General features: G+C 43.0%; 1 protein-coding gene across 2 annotated transcripts in view; it reads right to left on the bottom strand.

Annotated features, from left to right (window-relative positions):
• TRPM7 (transient receptor potential cation channel subfamily M member 7) overlaps nt 1-13,500 on the bottom strand; it is a 73,984-nt gene extending 60,484 nt beyond the window's left edge. The window contains exon 1 of one of the 2 annotated variants that reach the window (XM_079954149.1): nt 13,322-13,500. In XM_079954149.1, coding sequence (XP_079810275.1) covers nt 13,322-13,324 — 3 coding nt within the window. In that variant the 5' untranslated portion in view covers nt 13,325-13,500. The remainder of the gene's footprint in view (nt 1-13,321) is intronic. The other variant, XM_079954150.1, reaches the window with a different exon arrangement.
• Between the last annotated feature and the right edge of the window lie 26 nt (nt 13,501-13,526).

Here is a 13,526-nt window from a genome sequence, read left to right as displayed (position 1 = left end):
AAAAGCATCGTCTTATACATAGAAAAATACGGTAGTCAATGGCAAATCAGTCCAATCAAGTCAATGACATGAACCAGCCTCCCCCCCCTCATATTATTATGACCACAAATGCAAGGGGAGTGAAAGGCGACATTTCCAAGCAATCCCAAAAGATAGATATCAAGTCATCAAGTCATAAGATTCCACTGCCAGTTGAGTTGGCTTTTGTATGTGGAATGAGGAAGGGGCGCCAATTTTATGCTTCTAGTAGCAGAATGTCTTGAGTCAAGACCGGGCCTTGTCCTGACACAAGGTATGCATGGGTATACATGAACTCAGGAAAAAAGTCCAGAAGCTCCCTATGACAGGATAATGCTAGTGTGACCGGATGGACTGTTTGTTTTGTACAATATATCAACATATAGAAGAGGTAAAACAGTAATCACCATTAAAATGATATTCTAGGTAAAGGTACCCCTGCCCGTACGGGCCAGTCGTGTCCGACTCTAGGGTTGTGCGCTCATCTCACTTAAGAGGCCAGGAGCCAGCGCTGTCCGAAGACACTTCCGGGTCACGTGGCCAGCGTGACGAAGCTGCTCTGGCAAGCCAGCACCAGCACAGCACATGGAAACACCATTTACCTTCCCGCTATAAAGCAGTACCTATTTATCTACTTGCGCTTAAGGGTGCTTTCGAACTGCTAGGTGGGCAGGAGCTGGGACCAAAAGACGGGAGCTCACCCCGCCATGGGGATTCGAACCACCGACCATACGATCGGCAAGTCCTAGGCACTGAGGTTTTATCCACAGCGCCACCCGCGTCCCTAAATAATATCCTATTCATTCATAAATTTACCATGAAGTTAAATATTATTAGAGTTACCTACAATAGGTATGTAGATCATCGTGAAAAAAGGAAAGCATGAACAAAGCAAGATAGATCAGCACATCCGGCATAACTGATACCGGCATGTCTTCATGATGGAGCTCACCCACATCCTCTAGAATTTGCATACATTCTAGGCACAACACATTATTCCTTAAAAGAGAGCAATTTGTGTGACTCAAAGAAAAGAAACACATACTTATTTTAGTCAAAATTTAATACTTGAAGAAATAAGTTAGAAACTGCTATCATGGGGCACTTTTAAGTGAAAAGCTAATGAGACAAAGCACTGACAGACACTAATAGAGTAGGTAACAGTCCAGTAATATTTCTGTTATAAATCGCCCAATTGCATGGAAGAGGGAATGCAGCCAAAAATATGTATGATTTTTGTATTGTTTATTAAAAGTATTTGTGAATTATGATAAAACGAAACCTAATATTAAACTTTGAGTTAAAAATTACTCTGGGTTAAACTTTTGTTGGGTATGAAAGTTGTTGCAGGAAGTGCCTAGGTCAAATTCTTTGGGTATAACCTTACCTAGTTAAGGTGTGGTGCCGAATGAGTTCTGAGAAACAGTGGAGTGAACTTGATAACCCAGCTTGAGAAGAAAGGAAGAAATAATTAGTTCATCTCCTTTTAAGGGCAGGTTCAAAGACTTCTGATAATCTTGGAAAATATTTTTTTTAAAAAATAACTTTCTGAAGAATTTGGTCATTTGTGCAATTATAAATAGGTAACACAGTTGAAGCAGTTTATGTGGGAAACAAATAGTGTGAACTTCCACTAGTGCAGACACATCCTGGCACAGGGGGAATTTAGGGAGGGTGGAAGGCGGGGTTGGCTTCCTAAAGCATGCTTATAGAAGAGAAGACTCCCTGGAAAAGACCCTGATGTTGGGAAAGATTGAGGGCACAAGGAGAAGGGGACCACAGAGGACGAGATGGTTGGACAGTGTTCTCGAAGCTACCAACATGAGTCTGACCAAACTGCGGGAGGCAGTGGAAGACAGGAGTGCCTGGCATGCTCTGGTCCATGGGGTCACAAAGAGTTGGACACGACTAAACGACTAAACAACAACAACAACAACAAGTCTATGAAAAAATAAACTAGAAATGCTGCACGTCTTGCCCTCAACACTGTGATATACAAGTATGGGGAAGGAGGGAGAAGACAGTGCACAGTAGCTCAGCAATTGTAAAGAAAGAAGGAGAGCAACAATTATTAGTTTCTACTCACATCATTCAAAACATTTTGCTGGGGCCAATGCTTTTTCCTGGAATACAGCTATCCATGAGCACGTAGTGTTCTTTGTTTTGTAATGCAGAGCATTTCAACATTCAGTACCCCACCCAATGCACAACACACTAGTGAGTGATACAATTCAGGAACCATTTGCCATTTCTACATTTGAATCTGTTTGGTTATTCTAAAGTGGATTGTTACGCTCTGCAGTTAAGCTCTTAGTGAATTTACTAAGGTGACATAGCTCAATTTTTATAGCTTGATTCCCTACACCCCACAAAGAGGGCTAAGTAAAAGGACTTTAGGAAACCTGCAGAGACTTGTTTTCAGAATAAGAAAGCAGTTTCAAATCCAAACAGTGACTGAAAAAACTGTTCAAATGCAATACTAAAGTTTAATTGTTCTAGACTAGAAACATGCAACAGCTTTCTTAAAATGTGCTACCCACAACTTTACTTCTAACCTAACATCTACTCCTTAGCTCAAGCCTCTTTCAAGAAGAAGTTGTTAAGTGATGACTGTTACTTAATCTGCAATGAGTCAATTTCACTGCCTGCTTTCATTATTAAAAGTCTTCATCAGGCCAAATATTAGTTCCAATAAGCCAAAGCAAAATGCATATGCTACAGCCAAAGTAGTTAGAAATGACTCCCCCCTCCCCCCCCCCCAAAAAAAACCAAGCAGATAAAGTTTGGTAGATCAAATACAGACAGCAAGCACGATCTAATGGACAGAATAACACATGCAGACCAGGAGGTAGGTTCTAATCTCTGCTGAATCAAAACCACTAAAGGCTGACTGTGAACATAGCACCATCTCACTGCCCCTATCTGAGGGACAAAGGAAATACCATAATACTGCCCTACCCACAGAACTGTTGTTTGGAAGGAAAAGTTTGCAAAACACTCAGCACTTCACACTAGGCAATCAATACTACTCACTCTCAGTTTCACATAAACAAAATATTTAAACTTCCTTCTCTCTTGCCACTGCATACAACTGCTCTTGAAAAAGAATTCTGATTAACATTCAACATCTCCCTGATGTAAAGAAGGTATCTACAGTGGTCCATGAAGGGGGGGATCAAAGGGAGTGAAAAATACCAGTTTTATTAAGATCAAACAAAGTTTGCAGTGTTATATAGGAGAATTTGAGTTGGAAGGGGCCCTAAAGACCATCTGGTGGTCAATAAAGGATCTACAATGCAGTATACAATTACAGCATCCCTAAGAGACAGTGTTCAAAATTCCTCAGGCACCAGGAGCATTTTGCAACTGGCATGGGTCCAATTTCAACCACGTGGAAAACTCTGGATGCCAGGTTGGCAAGTGATATCTCCATCTGGATGGCTCCTCCAGCTTTCTTAAGCAGGTAAGCAGGAGAGCTCATTTACTGCTTTGATGCCCCATCTTTTTCTCCAAAAAGTACATGGTTGTCCCCCCTCTTCAAGTAATTCCTAAAACAACCATGTGAGGTAAGTTAAGAAGCTGTGACTGGCCCAAAGTCACCCAGTGAGCAGTGATAGAAACTGGGACAGAAAAGCTAGGAGCCAAATGGCTTCTGGGACCTGGGTTGTGGGCACCAAAACAGAACGTCTAGTTGCTTCTGGGGAGGATCAGCAACACTTTTTATTTATTATTTTGAGAAGCATGAATTAGTAGGCAATTCACATGAGTGACACATTTTTAGCAGAAATTGTTAATACATGTTTAATTTGGTGTTTACAATAAAAATATATTAATGTATTACAAACCACTTTTGAGATTTTTTTCTGTAAAATTTAAAGTGGTATAGAAATGAAACCAACAATAACAACAACAAATCATCACTGGGGGTGTGTGGCACCTAGATATTCTGTTATGGCAACTGTAACCTAGGTTTAAGGTGCCATTTGGCTATTAGCTCATACAGTACAGTGGTACCTTGGGGTACATACGCTTCAGGTTACATATGCTTCAGATTACAGACTCCGCTAACCCAGAAATAGTACCTCAGATTAAGAACTTTGCTTCAGCATGAGAACAGAAATCGTGCTCCGGCGGTGCGGCAGCAGCAGGAGGCCCCATTAGCTAAAGTGGTGCTTCAGGTTAAGAACAGTTTCAGGTTAAGAACGTACCTCCGGAACGAATTAAGTACTTAACTCGAGGTACCACTGTATATCTGAATTCCTAACACTGATGAAAGATGGCCATTCAACCTCTGCTACTGCCTTCCAAAAAAGGAGAACCCACCACCTCCCAAGCCAGAAATATCCACTGCCAAATAGCTCTTCTTATCATTTGGAAGCTTCCATGTTTAACTGAAATCTTCCTTGTAATCTCAACCTACTAGTTCTAGTCCTGACCTATAGAACAGAGTTCTTCAACCTTAGGTCCCTATTTGTTGTTCGACTACAACTCCCATTATCCACAACCAACTTAGACAAATATAAGGGATAATGAGAGTTGGTCCAACAATATACGGGACCCAATAATTAAGAAGGCTGCTTGAGCAACACAGACCAAGCCAGCTTCAACTTCTGAATGGCAACCCTTCAGACAACCCTCTCTCCTCTAGGCTAAGCATACCCAACTCTTTCAACAGTTGCTCATAGGACTTGGTTTCCAGACCCTTCAGTATCCAGGTCATCCTTGACACATTCTGATTTGCCAATGTTATTCTTAAAAGATGGCTCCCAGAAGCAGACATAGACTTCAGATGCAGCTTGGTAATAGTTGAAAATATTACTTCTTGTGATCTGGACACAATGCTTCTAATAATGTAACCTAAACCACCGAGCCTAGGACTTGCCGATCAGAAGGTCGGCGGTTCGAATCCCCGCGACAGGGTGAGCTCCCGTTGCTCGATCGCAGCTCCTCCCAACCTAGCAGTTTGAAAGCACGTCAAAATGCAAGTAGATAAATAGGTACCGTTCTGGCGGAAAGGTAAACGCGTTTCCGTGCGCTGCTCTGGTTCGCCAGATGTGGCCTAGTCATGCTGCCCACATGCTCCGGAAGCTGTCTGCAGACAAACGCCGGCTCCCTCGGCCAGTAAAGCAAGATGAGCGCTGCAACCCCAGAGTCATTCACAACTGGACTTAACAGTCAGGGGTCCCTTTACCCTTTACCTTTAAGACTGCATTAGCTCTTTTTGCAGTCATATCACTCTACTGGCTAATCAGCTAAGAGACGTATATCCTATTCACATGTACTGTTATGAAGCAGGCCTCTCTCATCCTGTACTTTTCCCTTTAATTAACTTATTGATTGATTTGGTACCCAAATGCAATATTTAACATTTATTCCTGTTGAATTTCATTATGTCGGTTTTTGGCCCAGTGTTTCAGTATGTCAAAATAGTTTTTCATCTAGATTCTGTTTTCAATAGTGTTAGCCTTCGCTCCCAAAGTCGCGTCACTGAAAATTTGATAAGAAACATTTGAACTGCAAAATTCTTCTTCAGGTTGTATCTATTGTCATGGGGAAAAGAAAGCACACCCTCTTTGAATTCTATAGTTTTACATATGAGGGCATAATAGTAATTTGTTCCCTAGCAGGTCTTAAAAGGTAAAGGTAAAGGGACCCCTAACCAATTAGGTCCAGTCGTGGCCGACTCTGGGATTGTGGTGCTCATCCCGCTTTATTGGCCGAGGGAGCCGGCGTACAGCTTCCTGGTCATGTGGCCAGCCTGACTAAGCCGCTTCTGGCAAACCAGAGCAGCGCACGGAAACACCTATACGACCTCAGATGAACAACAATGAATGACATATTACACTGTGTCATGATTTATTTAACAAAAAATAAAACCAAAATGGGGAAGCCATGGGTGAAAAACTAAGTACACCCCATTACTGCTTCCATAAGAATTAAGTGACTAAGTAGCAGACAGGTACAGCTAATCAAATGCCCTTGCTTAATTGATCATCAGCAAGTGTGCCCACCTCTATAAAAGCTGAAATTTCAGCAGTTTGCTGGTCTGGAGCTTTCAGGTGTTTTTTAACACAATGCCAAGGAGGAAAGACAGCAGCAATGCTCTTAGATAAGCAAGTGTTGCTACCCATGAAACCATGGAAAGGGTTATAAGGTCATCTCCAACCAATTTAAAGTTCATCATTCAACAGTGAGGAAGATTATTCAAAATGGAAAGCATTCAAGATAGTTGCCAATCTTCCCAGGAGTGGACATCCCAGCAAATTCACCCCAAGGTCAGACCGTGCAATGTTCAGAGAAATTGCAAGAAACCCAAGAGTTACATCTCGGTTAGGATGTGGAATGTTAAAGATCATGATAGTACAATTAGAAAAAGATGGGAAAAGTGTAGTTTGTTTGGAAGGGTTGCCAGGAGAAAGCCTCTTCTCTCTAAAAAGAACATGGCAGCATGACTTAGGTTTGCAAAACTGCATCTGAAATGCATCTGAAACCACAATACTTCTGGAACAATGTCCTTTGAACAGACAAGACCAAAGTGGAGATGCTGGCCATAATGAACATCACCATGTTTGGTGAAAACCAAACACAGCTTATCAGCACAAACACCTCATACCAACTGTTAAGCATGATGGTGATTATTTGGGCTTGTTTTGCAGCCACAGGACCTAGGAACCTTTCAGTCATTGGGTCGACCATTAACTCTTCCATATACCAAAGTATTCTGGGGGCAAATGTGGGGCCATCCACCTGACAGCTAAAGCTTGGCTGAAATTGGATTATGCAACAAGACAATGATCCCAAGCACACCAGCAAATCTATGACAGAGTTGCTAAAAAAGAAAATAATCAAGGTATTGCAATGGCCGAGTCAAAGTCCAAACCTCGACCCAATTGAAATGCTGTAGCAGGACCTTAAGAGAGCGGTGCATAAACAGCCAGCAAACTTCAACAAACTGAAGCAACTCTATAAAGAAGAGTGGGTCACAATTCCTCCACAACTATGTGAGAGACTGAAAATCATACAGAAAATGATCACTTCAGCTTATTGCTGCTAAAGGTGGTTCTACAAGCTACTGAATCACAAGGTGTAGTTGCTTTTTCACACATGCCTTCTCCATTTCAGCTTTATTTCTGTTAAATAAATCATGACACGGTGTCATATGTCAGGTTGTATTTACCTAATTTTAAGACCTGCTAAGGAACAGGTGATTGTTATTATGTTCTCATATGTAAAATCACAGAATTCAAAGAATTTCTTTTTCCCATGACTGTATTTAGGGGGGAGGGGGCCGTCAGGTGCTGTCTCTCTCTCTCTTCTGCATTGTCCCCAATACTATTAAGGAAACAGGGGAACATGTTATTTGCCAAGTATAGCAACTTATAAACAAACTGCAAAAAAAGAAGTGGCTTCAGTCCAATTCCCACTTACAAGTTAAACACTTGTAATCACACTGAAGAAATGTGCATGCTCTTAAGGTAGTCATGGACTGCTTCCTATGGGTTTTGCAGCTCCCTGGATTGACGTCTACTCAGTGCAAACACAACCCATTCATGCAATACAAACTTAATAGAAGCATAGATATTTTATGCAAACTGCAATCATCAAGTCTGCTGATGCCTTTTAAAACAAACAAAGAAACTACAGTATCAGCTTAGATATAACTTAAAAGTGTAACTACTCCAAGGAACACCATTTGGTTTGTTTTAAACCAAAAGACCATTCATGTTTGTTTTAGGAATCTGCACTTTTCCCATAAATTATTTCTTTCCACAACATGACATAGGCCTAGCAGAGTGCAGTAAACTAGGAAGAACTGAAATGAGTTACAGTTAAAGCTGTCTGCTGCGCAGTCTTTTATCAGACTGTACCAGAAGCAACTGTCTACACAGAGCATAAACAGGTTATTTTTTAAATTGTTTCCAATAACATGAGGACAGAGAACAAAAAATCAACTACAGGCAGTGACTGATTTGCACGGGGGTTACGTTCCAGACCCCCACGTATCTCGGGGGGACCCCCATAAGGCCGCCCCGCCCCGTTTTGGGGTCACTTCCAGATTTGGCGCAATGTGTGTGCGTGCAGTTGCGCACATATTGAATGCACTTAAAACAGCTGCTGCCTATACTAAAGACTGTAAAACTCTAAAAATAGAACAGTAACTTTGTAACTGTTTTGAGAATCAGAACAAGATACACATCAAAAACTTAAAGAAGCATTATGTAACAGTTGTACTGACTTTGACAGATAGTTGACACAATACAAGTAACTAATCTTAGTATCTGCACAGTAAAAACCAAGATTCATTTTTCTGAAATTCTTAAAGAAACACACCCAAGAAATTCAATTTCCACAGATAAATAAATAAATGTAAATAAAATGTAACATTTTAAAGTCACCTCAAACAATATTTTCAATTTGCCAGTTTTATTGCTGAAGTACCTAATTAAAATTAAACAATCACATATGACTGCAGCAGACATCTATAAGAATATGATTTCTAGTTCTATGATTGTTGTTTTCTTGAGCTACTGGCAATAGAAAGACATAATTAATATTTACATAGCTTAAAGGTATGTTTTGTATCACATGTCTTAGCATACATTTAAATAAACTCACCTAAATAGAATGAAAACAAACCATTTTCAAAATGCTTCTTGATTATCATAGAATCATAGAATTGTTGAAAGGGATCACAGGGATCATCTAGTCCAACCACCTGTAATGCAGGAATCTTTTTGTCCAACATGGGGCTCAATCCCATGACCCTGAGATTAAGAGTCTCATTCTTTACCAACTGAGCTATCCAAGTTAACACATGATCATTTAACATAACCAGAAATCTGAATTAAGGAGAGTAATAATTTGCAACTCCTATTTGCATGGTCACCTAATCTGGAGCAACCTCCCCTACTTAAAATTATTCATTTATTCCAGGCTGCAGTGCAATCGCCATGATTTGGGAGTAAGGCCTATTGAATTAAGTTTCCCATAAACATGTATAAACATTTACACTCAAGGGGTAGATCAGAGACTGAAGAGAGTAAACCACCCCATCAAGGACTCTTCAAGGGTTAAAGGTAAAGGTACCCCTGCCCGTACGGGCCAGTCTTGACAGACTCTGGGGTTGTGCGCCCATCTCACTTAAGAGGCCAGGGGCCAGCGCTGTCCGGAGACACTTCCGGGTCACGTGGCCAGCGTGACATCGCTGCTCTGGCCAGAGCCAGAGCCAGAGCCGCACACGGAAACGCCGTTTACCCTTCCCGCTGGTAAGCGGTCCCTATTTATCTACTTGCACCCGGAGGTGCTTTCGAACTGCTAGGTTGGCAGGCGCTGGGACCGAGCAGCGGGAGCGCACCCCGCCGCAGGGATTCGAACCGCCGACCTTTCGATCGGCAAGCCCTAGGCGCTGAGGCTTTAACCCACAGCGCCACCCGAAAGCAACAGACGGATTGTTTTTTTCTAGTGGGGGAGTGATAGCTTCAGAGAGAAGCACAATGACCTATGAATGACCTGACAGAAAGGTTACACGGCTGAAATGCCCTTTCTGCTGACAATCCTGAGGCAGTCCAACTACCTCTGAACCTTAACTGTGTAAACAAGTCCTAGGAGAGCATAAAAAGAGGCCTGAACTTACCAAGGAGTGAACGAAACCTCCAAATTTCCTTTCAAGCTCAACTGAGAATAGGTATTTACAAAATATTGCTAGTAATTGCTTAAATGTTTTGCTTAAAGCATGAAGCATTATATTCATTATATTCTGCTTGGACAGAAACACGCACTTCAGCATAAGCTCGGAGCTGTTGTCACAGATATCCAATCCAAATTTTTATTATGGTCATAGACCAGCATAAGATAAAAGCACCTCCATACATAAACAAAACATGCTAGATAGGCAATAGGGCAACACGTACTCATACTCTCACAGTAGACCAGCATAAGATAAAAACATGTAAAACATGTAAATCAAACCTTCAGTTTTAGACCTGCTGTCTGACATATGTCAATCATAGCAGCACAGTATCTGGCAACTGAATATGTTATATCAGGATTTATATCTTGGGAGCAGTAAGGAGATATGGAATTGTCCTATGTGTCCCTGGAAATTTGTGTATTATAGGCAGGATAAACCTAGCACGTATGTTTGTGTAATACTGGATAAAAACATGTTCAATTGTTTCTATGTGCTCAGAGCTGCAGGGGCATTTTCTCACCTCATAAGGCGTCTTCCTAAAATGGCCTTCCTGGATGGCTGAAGGGAGAGCCTGGCAATGAGCCAGACTGAACGCTCTTCACTGTTTTGGTATTTCAAATTAGTTAAATATGCATTGAGGTGGTTAGATACCTACTGGTATCACTAATGATGAAATCTGGGGATCTGGCTAGATCTGACTGATGTTCAATCTCAACCACACACTGTTTAATGGGTTTTTTTGGCCTGTTCAAAGCCCATGCCTAGTAAAAGCTGTGGGATAAGACCTAGAGTTAGCATTTTGTCTACCACTGCTTGCTTCCATGTTGTTTGAAAGCCATCCTTTAAAGTTAGGGAAGCAAGGCCACATGAGTAAAAGGATAGTCTAAGCCAGAAGTTGTGTGGCCATTCACACCCTAGCCTCTGCTCTTACAAAACTTGTTTCAAGACATAGTGTAGCATTTGAAACATATTTTGGCACTTGAAGAGCTGATCTTAGGACCTTAAGATTGTACTAGTTCCAGTGATGGGATGATAAGTGAAGGGGCCTAGTTAGGCACCCTACAAAAGCTGGGTGATCAATTTTTATGAATCTCCAAGAGCTGTCCAGTATCCACAGATACTATTCAAGACTATTCCAAATGTGCAATTTTGTGGTGCATTAAGATTCGCAAGAAATCCCAGTTTGAGCTGTGATGTATAACTAGGTGTGTGTTCAAATCTGGATGGCCTTGTTTTTAAAAATGTGCCTATCCCCCCCCCCCAACTGTTGTGGATATAGCCATCACAGGTGCCAGGAAAAGGGAATGCCAAAGAATCCACCCAACTCCCACACTCCCACTTTATACACACCTGCTGAAGCCTAGCTGCAGATATGTGAAAGGGAGCGGAAGTGGCAGAAGAGATGTTTTTAATGAATCTCTGTACGTGGTAGGAAGTTGTGGAGGTAAGAGGATCAGTAAGTCACTGCTGTCTGGAGTAACATGGAAGCCAGGGAGATAGAGAACACTTCGTTGAGGAAATAATGGGTATCGTGTCTACAGGTTTGTCTTCTGCAGAACTAAGAGTGTGTCTATGGGCAGCTGTAAGATGCTGCTTATCATTCTCCCCATCCCTTATGTCAGGGGTGGGGAACCTTCAGATTTTGGGAATGCTGGCTATTGTTAATGGGTGTTGGGTTCCAACAATACCTCATTCCACACCCCTACTTTATATGGTACCTTAAATTGTTATCCTGATATATCAAAGAGCATTACATGCAAACAGCAAAGGTGGTCTATTATCGCGAGGGGGGAGGGGGCTGCAGTACACAATATTTAAGAATTCCTGCCCAGTGGCCTCCTTTCCCCCTCCCCATATCAAATTAGCTACCTTACATGCTAGAGGCATCTGAATGGGTAGACTGTGGGATTGGCAGGCATAGTGATGGTGAACTGAGATAAAGCTTATCCGCTTTGCATATTTTTGTGATAGTATCTATGGGGATTACAAAAAAGGCTGCATGCTAGCCTCTTTCTGATTTATTAAGACACCATAGGAGTCACATCCTATGGAAATACTGTAGTAAGGTGTCACTTCCAGGAACTGCTTAACTAAAAAACAAACGAAAACCCCAGGAGTAACAATAGCCTGGATATTGCAAGGATTTATGTTAGGGGGGTGGGACATCCACCTGTCAACACCCTCTGTCTAGTTCTGTCTAGCATATTCAGAATGAAATGTCTGAACAACAGCTGTTTTAAATTACTTTCTTTTGACCCTAAGTGCTCAGAAAAATCTGTTAAAATCTTTCTACAATTTCTACTTTTAGTCAAATATTTTTATTTATTTACTTGAGGGGGGACAGCTGCCCCTCCTGCCCACGCCCATGAGCCCATGGCTCAATATGCTATGCAGATCTTCTTCATGTGGGAAGCGTTCAGTTTGAAAATCAAATGTTTTTTTAAGAGGGGAGGGACTTGTTAACATAAGAAACTCTCTGTCAGGTCTGACCAAAGGTCCTTCTTGTCCAGCATCTCATTCCAAGCGACAAGCCAAAGAAGTCTAACTCTCCTGCCCTTGCGTCTCAGTAACCGACTTTTTTTTAACACAATGTTTTTCTTCTTCCTCCTCCTCCCCATTTTAATTTCACAACAACCCTGTGAGGTAGGTTTGGCTGAGAGTGGTCAGTAAATGGCATTTAATGGCATTCTCCCTCTGAACCCAACCAAGGCTATCATGCCTAATGGGCACAATAGACCAACCTATCCTTTTCCACTATGGGGGGGGGGGGAGGAGGAAGAAAGAGGAATCCCCAGCCTTGTTACCTTTTATTATGCCCCTTTACTACTGTTTTCTGAAGTCTTGGGGTGCACGATTTGTCTGAGATTGTGGTAGCATCGGGGAGGCATTTATGGATTTCCTTAAGGGCCCTAAGTGCCTTCCATTCACACCCTTTGGCACCATCCAGCCAACGAAAATAATATTCTAAACTACAGTTCCCATCATTGTGGTAGGATCAGGGAGGCGTTTGTGGATTTCCTTAAGGGCCCTAAGTGCCTTCCATTCACACCCTTTGGCACCATCCAGCCAACGAAAATAATACTCTAAACTACAATTCCCACCATCATCTCGACCACTAGCCATGGAGCCAGGCGTCCAAGAACATATGGAGAGCACCACGTTGGGGCTGCTACCCCTGCTTTCTTTTGTATGCTCCTCGGGGCAGGAACCCATAATTTCTTCTCTCTCTCTCTGCTACCGTTACTCCTGTTAAAAGTGCCGTGAGCGCCACGGATCTCCATAAAAGATCGCCCGCTTTCTAACAGGAGGAACGTGGCGCAGGGGCCCAGAAGCCTTTTGCCCCCCCCCTCAAAGCCACCTGCTTGCGCGGCGACCCCCATCTCGCTCCTTCCAAGGGCTCCCGGCGGATTTATTGGAGCCGCGAAGGGGCAGGTTCCGGGGCTAAGCCCGACTCCCAGCCACGAGCCGCCTCGCCTGGCTGGGAAGGACGGCTATGGCGCCCTCCTCGGGGGAAACTCTCCTCAGCTCCAGGCAATAGAGAGAGAGAGAGAGAGAGACCCACCCCCCCCCGCGGCCCCCATTTCGCTTCCCTTTCTTCTCCCCCACCCTCACCATTCTCCTCAGGGTCGGGCAACGGGGTCTCGGCGCCGGCGGCTCTGGCTCTCCTCACGCCGGGCGGCGTCGGCTCCTGCTCCTGCTCGTGGTTCGGCTTCGGCGGTGGCGGGGCCTGTCTCCATCTATCGGCGCTGAGCTCGGCGGCGACTGCTGCGCGGGGCCGGGCGGGAAGAAGAAGAAGAAGAAGGAGGAGGAGGAGGAG

The sequence above is a fragment of the Podarcis cretensis genome (genome assembly GCF_951804945.1).
Source record: "Podarcis cretensis genome assembly, chromosome: 14".
In the NCBI taxonomy this organism is placed as follows: domain Eukaryota; kingdom Metazoa; phylum Chordata; class Lepidosauria; order Squamata; family Lacertidae; genus Podarcis; species Podarcis cretensis.
The sequence above is the reverse complement of the archived record's forward strand: the minus strand, read 5'-3'. Positions and strand labels throughout refer to the sequence as shown.